Here is a 12,040-nt window from a genome sequence, read left to right on the forward strand (position 1 = left end):
ACTGAAAGGCCACAGGAATTATTCTTTTGCAGTTATCCTTAATTCCTCTGTAGATGTAGAGGTATAATGGGAAGCCAGAAATGGACCTCTACAATGCCCTACTTAACCTATTGGAATCTTTCACTAGAAGAAGGCGTGGGCACACTGTGTCAGAAATTATATACAGTGATAATAATATATTAGACAGGAGATAATGAGCCTTTCAGGGATTCCTAAATGTATTACTTGTTAATTTAGGAGGTACCCTGAGTGCAACTTATGTGGTGGTACTAATTTAGAAGGTATCATGAGTAATTCTGCTTGCTGGAGGGCTGAAATGTAAATCCCATTGTGCAACAGGGAAAATGAAAATGCTCCTTCCATTAAGTCTGTGATCTGTCCTGCACTTGCCACAGGGAATAGCATAATTTAGAAAGCTGCCTTCTAGGATGTTGAACAATCATGCCTCATCAGTGAGATCTCTAGATTAAAAATGTGAACATTTTTACATTACTAGAGGGATTATTATATTTTGCTTAATATTTAATATATTTGACATCAAACTACCATGTAATGAGTATAATGTATTAATGTCCTTCTAGTCATATTATTTTCATGCTTTTATGTAATAGTACTCTCACTGTATTTTTTCAAGATACTTTGAGTGGTTTGATTTATATTTTGTAGTGTAAGGCTGAGAAGAGATTTTAAAACTAACTGTCATAGTCAGGTCAGATCTACCCCCAAGTTTCTATGGATCCTGAAACAGGAGGCTCTCCTCAGAAGCAGAAGAGTTTTTGTGTCCTTCCTTCAAATGTAAAACTGATGTGGCACCACCTTCCATGGAGCCAGATGCACCTTCAGGCACCCAGCAGTAAGCAACAACACTATTTTCCACCCTGACTGTTTCCTTCCAGAAATTCCAGTGAACAGACTTTGCTATTATGCTTATCCCATAACAGACTGTGTACCCTGGTCCATCCCTCTCACTGCTGCACACCTACAGCCCCAACTGTTCTCAGCAGTGTGGTGAAGCTGACAGGAGCTGTTCCCTTGGTCCTGCTTTGCTGGGGTGAATACCTCATGCAAGGAGACCTGTGCCCAAAAAAATTCACCTGACAGTCATGGCAGGAGAGTTCCGAGCTTCACACCACACATGCACAGAAGCAAGGTCAGTCCAAACCATCCAAGCAAATTTGTGCCTTCTTACTGGATCCTGTTGTCTTTCCTTTCTTTATTCTACTTTTTTTCTTCCTGTCCTGAATTTTAGGTGAGTACCTCTCTGTGAACAGGATAATTGTTACTGCTCTCTGTAATTGTGGCTATGCATTGTTGCTCCAGCTGCAGACTGCAGCTTCCCTTTTATAGGACTGACATGAAAGGGAGGGAGGCAGGCATATTTTTACAGCAGAGAGGGAGAACTAGGCATAAATTTCACTGTCTACAGCACATGGTAAAATCTAGGGCTAGACAACAGAATCTGTTCTTGGTTTATGTGTTTCTAAATCATTCTGTAGCAATATGACAACAGGGTCCAAAGTAAGAGGCACAGTGAATTTACAGGGGGCTTCACAGGAAACAGAAGGGGATCTCTGGAGAATGTCCAGAGAGGACAGGACTTCTTGTTTCTTCATGGTGGTGCATAGACTCTTTCCTGTGCCTTTTGCATTCCAATAGCCCTTCAGGAGTGGGTTAAGATAAATGTCCATCTAGAATCATAAGGGAGACTGAGGAGAGACTGAGGATTTAGGAGGTACATGGACAAAAAAAAATGCCACTAACTGCAAAGTATACTCTGACCTTCAGACTAGTTGCTCCTCCTTTGTTCTCCATTTTTCATTTTTTATTTTTGTCTTTTTTTTTTTTTTTTTTGGTTATCCCTCTGTGTAGTTAATGAAGAGAGTCCTCTACTAATGATTAACTTGATTTGGATGCCAAATCCAGAAAAGGAGGGTTGAACTGGCATCAGTCAAGCAGTCAACTTTAATTAAAAATGTTGAAACTCATTAATAAGAAACACAGAGAGAAAACAAAAAAAAAGAAAAGGGAAGAGATTGGGGAACAATAGGAAAGAGAAAGCATAATAAAAAAGAATGGACAAATGAAAGGAAAAAGCAAGAGAATTAATGGGAAAATGCAGATAGCTAGTACAGGAGAAACTGTACATCAGTTCTCCTGGCTTCTTACTACAGTGATGAAATGCCTGGCAACATCCTCTAAAGTTGTAATCCTTTCCCTTTGTTCTCCTTGTATTTATTAATTACCTGATATTTTAAAATATTTGGTTGCTTATAACAACTGTGGCAAGGCAGCTCTGGGGCTTTTCTGCTGTGCATTTGCTATTGAATATGCACCCAAGCCTAAGTCCTCCTCAGAATAGCCAGCTGCTGGTTTGGGGAGTGCAGGAGAGGAAAGGCTGTTGGGACAGTTTGGTGATCATCACCCTGGCAACACAGGCAAGAGAAAAGCAATGCTTGTCTTTATCCAAACCTAGACTGTGCTAAATTGATGCAAATGTGAAAATTACTTACTGAGAAAGGCTATTAGCTTTACTGAGAAGTCTTGAAATGTCACTGCTTTGCAATGTATTAGCCTTGCTAAAGAACATTAAATAGCCTCTCTAATGGACACCTGATACATCAGAAAGAATTTTGTGTGAGTTTCCACATTCTCCCCTAAGGTTGGTCCCTAAGATAATTTGGACACGCTGGATGAATTTTCTCACCCATACACTCCAATATCTGCATGCTAGTCCAAGAAAGATGAAACATCTTAACTGCTGTAAATTCACAACTTTGAGCCAAATGATAAACAAATTAAATCTATGTCTGACATGAGCTTTGTGAAACAGAAAATTAACCAGTTCTAAGAGCATTCATTTCTTTTCTGTTTTCCAGTTTCTGGGACATCATTTAGACCAGGGCAATCTCTGTTCCTCAAAGTGGGACTAGAAAATGCAGTACCTGAAATCTGTGAGATACTGGTTTTATGATTTGACACAGTATAAGAAGAGGCTATGTAGATTCATAGTAAAGACTGTTGTATTTGCTTATCCAAATAATATATGGATATTGACTGGCAGGGTTAAAAGACACATCAGCTTTTTACAAACAATCACCTACTGAAGTTTTTCTGAAGTTAAATAAAATTTTGAATCAACTGTTTCTAGGAGAAGCCCAGACAATTTAGCGTGAAAGATTCCACTTGAGCCTTCCACAAACATCCAAGCCAAAGTGGACTCCAGAAGCATCCTGATATACACATTTTTCTTAGACAAGCAGGCTATGTAGAATTTAATTTCTTCTTTTATGGGATAAAGAATGCATTTCAAATTGTTTACTGTGAGAGCTACCAAATTTTTAGTGACAAAAAAAATGAATGTGTCTTCTTGTGTTATTATTGATCAATTTAAAAAAAGACCAAATGTGAATTCTTCCATATTTTAAATCCCCACATAGGTTGATAAAAATGCCACAGAACTTTGTCATATCTAATGGTAAAAAACACAGAGGAAAACTGGTGTGTAACTAGCTCAAAAGCAACATAATTAACTGTCATATGTTTTAAGTCCCATTTGCTGTAGAATATGCTGCTTCTCAGGTGGATCGTGCATATTCTTCATATAGTACATTGCAAAGCATGGTAATGACCTCCCAAATACCTCCAAACACACACACACAAAGGCACACATGCACGTGCTCAGAGAGATTTCATTTATTGAACTGAACACGAAGTTAGTATTTTTATGGCTTCATTTGTAGGTAGACAGAGCACACAAATGCCTTTCTTCACAGTGCTGTTTTCAAACTGGAAAGAGAACATAAGTGTGGTGAAAGATATAGAGGACCCTTGTGCACAGTAATAGCCGTGGAAAGGCATTATCTTAACCAAGTCACACCTGGTTGAATGAATTTCCCAAAGTGAAGGCTTTATTCTTCTGTATTCTTCAGCTCTCCTATCAGTGCCATTCACAGGGCACTAGATAACTCTACACCAGAGAGACTTCTTTGTTTGCACAAACAATTTAGGAGCCATTAATAGCCTGTGTTGTTCCCTGCAGTGAAAGTATGTATACATGCATGGGCCAGTACAGAAACCTAAATATGCATACAGAGACTTTCATTATGTTAAAAAAATAAGCACAGTGATCAACCAAGGAAAGTATAATGATATCTAGGTGGAAGCAATTTTTTACTGCAACAGTTTTGCTATTACTCACTTGGTAGTTTCTTTTAGCTGATTTTGGAAAGCTTTTTCTAAAAAAATACAAGAATTCTTTTAAACATGTCCTGCTTACACCTGTTTTGAGGCGGAACATTTTGATAGCTGGGGAGAAAGGATTTTCTGACATCAAAAGCATTTGTCACAGGGCAATGTAGGTGTGTTGCTGTTTCTCTGACACATCTCAGCAAATCTGAATGTTATACTGCGCTGAGAGATGGTGCTTTCTGCCCTCAGCACACATGCTGCAGAGGCAAGGAAGGCCAGGCCAAGGGAGGCATTGGTACCCTACAGCTTCACTGACCTTACTTCACATGCTTAGATTAGTCTGCAGATGACCTGGAGCTCTCTGTATCCATCTGTCTCTATCAACCATGGAAAGAGTGTCTGGAGAATAACCACTGCCTTGCCTGATACCTCGAAGGCAAGTGCATGAAGCTGGTGTCATGAGCATGACACCAGTTTTGGGTATGTTACTCATCCTCATCACCAGTGGTTGTGGAGCCTGTCAGACTCTCCTGTCCTGCACCTCTTGCATGGAGGGTGAGAGATAAAACCCTCTGTAAATTTTGATGCTTACCCACACCTGGAAATGCTGCCTTTGCAAGAGGAGAAAAGCAATTCATTGCTTCTGTGAACATGCCAATGGTACAAAGGCTGGAGAGCAGAAAGAAAATTAGGCAATACATACTTCATTGTTGTTGTATCAAAGGATTAATTTTTGTTTTTTAATGTCTGGGAAGTATAAATTAAAAGCAGGTTTCCATCAATGAATTTATGGTATCTGAAACTCCTCTGAACCCTAGGAAAACATATAGCTCTGCCCTTTGGTCTTCTTTTCACTCTGCCTGGGTAAGCTCATTTTATGAGGCAGCATAATTTGCAGTGACCTTTTCTGAAGCTGTTGATACACTTCCTGCTTTGCTGGAAACCACCTTTTTAGCTATGCATGATGTGACTCCACATACATTGGAGTATAAATTTCAGGATTTGTCATTAAAGCCTGCAAAATAATCCTGTGCTGTAGGCAGCTGTACTGGTGCAGGATGGTGCAGTTCTGCTGGGCAGTGCTGAGGGGTGGTTTTTGAAGGCTGGTTGGCTCTTATTGCACCACAGATAAATGTACGGAATCAGTGAGGGAGAGTCTTCTTTTATAATTATTTGTCTGCCTCTTATTTGTGCAGGGGAATGATCATGCAATTTTATAATAGGATTTTCAGACTTACTCCATACGTGTGTATTTAAGTCTATCTCTGTCCCAATATATCTAAAGCCTTATTCCCATTTGAACATTTACTGAGTTCTTAAATCTGGGTTTTGCCACATATAAAATGGGAAGAGTATATATTCTCATATAAATAGAAGCCTTTCTAGAGCCAGAATTTTCCTTCATCTGTAACTATTTCAAGATTTCAGCTCCCACATGTGAGAATGGCAGAAGAACATGACACATTATTATACGTTTTCTTAATATTTTCTGAATTATTATATATTTTCACTTTACATTATTATTTTCATGCATACTAATTAGAACTGTTCCAGGCAGTTCAAAACACTCCCTGAATTACTCAAGAACTGCTGTCTGAAGGCTGTGTAGCAAATTTACCTTTGAAATTTGGTGCAATCAAATCTTCCTTCCTTCCTTCCTTCCTTCCTTCCTTCCCTCCTTCCTTCCTTCCTTCCTTCCTTCCTTCCTTCCTTCCTTCCTTCCTTCCTTCCTTCCTTCCTTCCTTCCTTCCTTCCTTCCTTCCTTCCTTCCTTCCTTCCTTCCTTCCTTCCCTCCTTCCTTCCTTCCCTCCTTCCTTCCTTCCTTCCTTCCTTCCTTCCTTCCTTCCTTTACATCTCTCACGTGATGAAGTCGTTTGAGGTTTTTTTCTTTATTGCTTTAGGAGATAAGCTGAAGTATCAATGATTTTTCTAACTGAAGAACTTATATGCTGTGTTTTCAAGTAATGTGCTGGCCTAGTGAAGTAAATAACAAGTCCAAATATCTCCAGAGTCAATGTAATAATTCTTAGATTTCTCCTCCTTCGCTGATTTAAAATTATTAAATGAAAGGTCTGGTTTCCTGAAGCTACCTGTAGCATAATAAGAAATTATTTAATTTATGATCCGAAAAGTTTTAACTTGCAAAATGCATATTCTTATACTAAAATGACTAGAAACTGTTCTTTATGTTGACAAAAAAAGAGGATTTTGATGGAAATTAAAAAAAGGTATAGAGAAAAATGTTGGCAAGTTGGCCAAAATAAGAAGTTGACATATTTTTCATCCAGATTAACAATCACAAACTTTTAAATCTAAATTTCAAGATGTTTCAATTGGACTCTGAATACTGTTTTGAAATGCCACTTCAGTCCACACCTTGGAAACTTTCCACATCTTGGAAATTGGTCTTTGTAGGTTGCTCCTGCTGCTTGGCTCCTGTAACAGAGTGGTGTCACTGGCCAGGTGACACGCCCCAAGTGGCTGCTGGGACAAAGCAGTGTATTTGGGCATTTACCAGTCACAAGTGGTGTTAGGAATTTGGCCCGTGTACCAGAGCTGGCAAGTAGCCTCAGAGCAGTAGGTACAAGACGTTTCAGCATTAACTTCCAGTCAGGTATTTGTGCAACACTTCAGAAGAAAATTTTTTTCTTTCAGTTAATGGTTGAATCACTAACTTTGGCTAGGCCAAAAGCCTGAAGTCTTCCAATTTTCAAAGGCTTTGCTTGTTGGCTCGACTTTAAATTTTACACAGAATGCAGCTTTCTTTTCAATTTAAAATAAGAATTGGAGGAGCCTTCTCACCAGATCTGACCAAATGTACAACCAGTGTGATCGATGACAGTTGAGAAGCAAATTCTATAGCCCTATTGTATTTTACATTTATCCCAACCAACTTGACCCCTGACTGTCTTCTTTCTACTTTCTTCTTGTTTTTTTCCCTTTCTTTTGTCCACCTCAAGAGTTTTTCTAAGCACCTTGAGAGCTTCTCTGAGTGACAGCCATGGAAAAGCCACTGTGCCAGAAAAGGATTCTTTCCATGAGTGGATCCCACATTTTCCATTCCTTTGAAGAACCCTACCACCACTAAAAATAATAGATGCATCCAGAGTTATGCTGCCATGAGGCTTAGGATGAGAAAACTTCAGTACCTACCAGAAACAAGAGTAATATTCCACATACAATCCTCTGAAAGGTTATAAAATTAAACTTGTATCATTTGATACACACAGAAGTGGTACTGTTGTCATAGATGATGAGATATGACTACAGGCCCTGCAGCCTTTCAGTTCCTTTTTCCCCTGTCATCTGCACAGCTAATATCAGATGACAACACTGAGATCCACCAATTCTTTTCTAATGCCCTGCTCAAAACTAGAGCCAGCACGTGACATTACAGATTCTATCTCCCTCCAGTGCCCTTGCTGGCTTCTTCTATCTTCCTCCCACTCAGATGCAAATACATATGTCATTATTTGCCTTTCATGCATATTTCTATACAATAACAGTTGTATACAGTCTTTTCTTTTTACAGGAAGAACACTACCCTCAGTCATGAGAGATAATTTTCTGTATCTCTGAGAAAGGTATTTGCAGGAGCCTTGACTGAGGAATGAAAAAAAAAAACTAAGGCAGATCAGTAGAAATTATTTTCTTAATGGTAAAATCTGAATTATACATTAAAGCACCATTTATTCAATCAATTTTAATATTCTGTTTAAAAAGGCAGTCACTTTTATGTGCTTCATATGCTTGCAAATGTTTATTAGCTTGAGTAAAAGGTCATTATTATTCAATTGAATAATTTAATTTTAAATTATTGGTATTGCACTTCATATTATAACTACTTTTGCAGATGCATTTGATTATGTCAAATTCACCTTTTAATCCTCTGTCTGGAGATCATTTTCTTGAATCGTTCAGTGTTTCTCACCCTTGTAGTGGTATCCCAATGAACACAGAGAGTCCAGCCTCATATCTTCCATGTAAATTACTGTGCATACCTCTTCTAGTCAGATCATATCAGAGGCTATCCGGTGTCATATAATCCTGGGTACTGACATGTGGAAAATCTTTTCAGGTGATTAATGCCATAGGCATCTAATTTTCCTGCAAAGCAATATTGCAGTGTTTACTTGAATGCCAGACCTAGGGATATGAAATGGGCATTTAGAAAAGTTAATAATCTGGCCCTAATCCCCTCCAAGAATTATCTGTTGCTATTTCTAAAAATAATTGCAGCTTTATTCCTTGTCGCAAATGGAATCACATATTAATTTATTACATGTATTGTTCATTAAAAACTTGGAATTTTGCATGGGTGAAATAAATATATGTAAAGCTACACATAAAATACCTTTGCATTTGAAACATATACTAAGTTATAAAAATTCATAAAATATTTATTTCATTGCTTTGTTTACTTAATGCTTGAGCAAAAATACCCTTCAAAATCGTTTCATGTTTGCTAGAAACATAAGATTTGTCCTTGACTGCACACTTGGAGACTGTGATTTCTGGGCCCAACACTGAAATTCTCCATTAAGATAACAAATCATACACAAAACAATCCAACACAATAAAATATCAGGGCAGGCAGACCCAGGGTGGAATATTCTGTGAGCACTGATTCCTCATTGCTGGCATTCAATATCACACCAATAATGTCAGTGTGACCAAAGGTGCTGCCTTTACTCACATGTACCTATGAATTACATAATTGTCTGCTGTTATCAGGCTGCTCCTCTCTCTGCTGAGGAGTTTTTCCCTCAGCCAGACATCATCCATTAACTTCACTAGAAGCAGGATCAGTTTTTCACAGCCTTTCATAATTTTGAACAAATTAAGTTTTAGAAAATAATCGATTCCTGAGATTTGACATAGGAAGCACATTGAAAATGGCTTTGAATACTCATAATTAGCTCAAGAATTACAGTCTCATTCCTCTCTTACACTGCCATTACAAGCATTTATCTCAACAGATTTCAACAGAGCTGCTTCTGTTTTACACTGGTGTGAGGGAACAAAAAACCCCGAGTTGCATAAATTGTTAACAGCTCTTTCATACTGCCTCTTATTACCAGATAAAACTTTGATGAAGGACATTCACGGAAGATCAATATGAGAAACCACATAAGACCTGACTTCTATGCTACTGAAAATCCCAGAAATAACTATTTGTTTTTGAAGCTCTTACTTAAGGTGATGACTGGGTTGATGCTGCTTTTCCTGAAAGAAATATTTCACCTTCAGGAGATGTACTGCCTCCTGAGTAAAGTTTCTCCATAGCTCGGATTGTAGGGATGCGGGAAAGGAGAGCATTTGCACATCTAGCAATGAGCATCTCCATCCTTTTGTGAGGGAAGAAGCCACAGTCCTTTCTGTGATTTGTGCAGATGCTGCTCCCAGCTGATGTGAAGCACTGCTGTCAGCATCCTAGGAGGCTCAATGTGAAGGGCTGCTTGTCTCACCAGGGGAAGTAGGAGCTCTAGGGACTTTTGGGATCTCCTTCCAAAGAACTGGCAAATTGCCTCGTCACTGGCAATCTCCACCTGTAATTTATACCGGCCAGAGTACAGCTGTGGGGTAAACAACATGTGGTATTGAACTAAACAGCAATATATTGTCTGTGAGCTAATATAGCTCAGGATATATTCACTGCCAAAAGCAAACATTTTCCTTGAGATTCACTTGGACAGCAGTGTTTGTTTACATTGTGGTTTACCTGTGTATGGAGAAGTGAGCAGGAGTAGAAATGCAATTGCAATCACAGAGAGAAAGTCTAACTTACATTAATATTTCTTCAGCCTAATAGCTGTCAAATACACATTTCTGCATGCTTGCAGTCTGCTTTAATTTGTTTCTGTCAAATGAAGAGCAAATATTTAATCACGACTGTGCTGTATTTTTTTTCTATAAAAACCCCCAAGTACCACAACAGTGAAGGTTACAGAGGTGGCTATTTTTAGAAAGTTTGCTCTTCCCACACTTAGTGAAGACCATCATACTTTACTTGCTTTCCTCCAACTGTTACTAAAGCCATCCATAGCCTTCAAAATCCAAGCATGATGAAGTGGAAATGCCTGTGCAGGAAAGCTCCCCGATGCGATTGAGTCTCGATGACAGGCTTAATCCCAAGCTCAGCGGAAGCTCAGTTGTGCTCCTTTTTGTCCCTGAGGTAGTTGAAGAGGACATCGAGCCCCCCCTCGACGACCTCGGGCAGGGGCCGGGACAGGGGGTTGTGGGCGATGTGGAGCCCTTTGTCCATGGGGTTCCAGGCAATGCGGCGCAGCCGGTGCAGCAGGTACAGGTCATCCGGCAGCGTCTGTATGGCGTTGTAGTCGGCATTCAGTAACTCCAGAGTGCTGATGTAGCACAGGGACCGTGGGAGACTGCGTATGTTGTTGTTTTCCACGATAAAGATTTGCAGATTGACCAGATACTGGATGCTCTCTGCGATGTTTTCCAGCTTGTTGGACCCTAGGTGCAAGAAGTCTAAGCTTCTCAGGGCGAAAATGCAGAGGGGAATTTGCACAAAGCGGTTGTTACTGAGGTTCAATTTCCTCAAATTTGTCAGGTCGGTGAAGCTCAAAGGCAGTTGTGAGATGCAGTTGTGTGAGAGGCTCAGAACCTCCAGCTTCCTGCACAAGCTGAGCTCTGCTGGCACTTCTTTCAAGCAATTCATATTGACAAACAAGACCTTCAGGTTCCTCAGCAGCCCGATCTCCTTAGGTAGGCACTTGAGGCAGTTGCCGCCCAAGTTCAGCACTACCAGCCTGTCCAGCTTCCCCAGAGAAGGAGGAATCACCACCAGCTGGTTGCGTGAGAGGTTCAGCTTCTGCACCTCATGCAGTCCCCACAAGAAGTCAGGGGTGGTGGTCATCCCTTTCATGATGAGGCTCAGGCTGACATAACGTAATCCCCGCTTCAGCAGTGACTTGGGCTCTCTCCCTGCCAGAAGGGCGTCTTCCCATGCAGGCAGCTTCGGGCCTTTCCTAAGGAAAACCATGCTCCTTCGCTCCTCGTTCTTCGAGTGCTCACTTCCCATAACACTCTGCTTCACTCCTGAGAGAACTGAGGTTTTATTCCCTTACAATATGCAAATGCCAACAGAGGATGACAGACTGCAGGAGGTGGGAAAGTCAAAGCAAGGAGACAGGGAGGAGCCTGTGAAGTGCATCTCAGTCCACCGGAACAGTTTCCATAGCTGCTGAGGGAAAGTTTCACTTTTGGGGGCTTATGCTGATCTTGGTGCACAGTCTGTAATGAAACACTTGCTCCTGACTTGTGAGCAAACCTGTTCAATTCAAGCTGAATGCCACTAGACAGCTGTCACTGTCATTTGGCCTGGGCTTTATTGGACAGACATGTATCTTCACTGCAAAAAGGTCACAAGGATGCTGTATATAACTTCACCATGTCAGCTTTCTTGGCTATCTGGTACATACCATGACTGCAGGACAATTAGCAAGAGTGATTTCAAAAAAAACCAAACAAGCAAGCTAAAGAAGGAAACAAGGAATGAAGCCATCGTTTCAGCTCAGATTTAAAGGATGTTTTCATAATCACTTTTATTTTGGTTCCTGATTTCTCTGAAGTAGTTAGCAGTCTGCCAGAACATTTTGCATGCTGCAAAAACACTGATAAAGCCTTTTTATGTCAGTCCTTGTTTTCTGCTAAGTTAAACAAAAATAATGTTCACAAAAAGTTTTAACTTTTATATGTCCTTTGCGGTCAGGATTGGCCTCTTTCTTTCCAGAAAGGGTGCCAAATTCACTGCAGCAGTGACATTTTGCCCAGTAGTATCTGTGCCCACTTGGATGATTTCTTGCTACACACAGCACCAAGTGTGAGC

General features: G+C 40.1%; 1 protein-coding gene across 1 annotated transcript; it reads right to left on the reverse strand.

Moving 5' to 3' along the window:
• Positions 1–8,446: 8,446 nt before the first annotated feature.
• LRRC30 (leucine rich repeat containing 30) lies at positions 8,447–11,398 on the reverse strand. Its single transcript, XM_059858426.1, has one exon. It carries the CDS (start codon positions 11,231–11,233, stop codon positions 10,337–10,339), a length of 897 nt encoding a protein of 298 aa, XP_059714409.1. The 5' UTR covers positions 11,234–11,398; the 3' UTR covers positions 8,447–10,336.
• Between the last annotated feature and the right edge of the window lie 642 nt (positions 11,399–12,040).

This window comes from Haemorhous mexicanus, chromosome 1, assembly GCF_027477595.1.
Source record: "Haemorhous mexicanus isolate bHaeMex1 chromosome 1, bHaeMex1.pri, whole genome shotgun sequence".
In the NCBI taxonomy this organism is placed as follows: Eukaryota; Metazoa; Chordata; class Aves; order Passeriformes; family Fringillidae; genus Haemorhous; species Haemorhous mexicanus.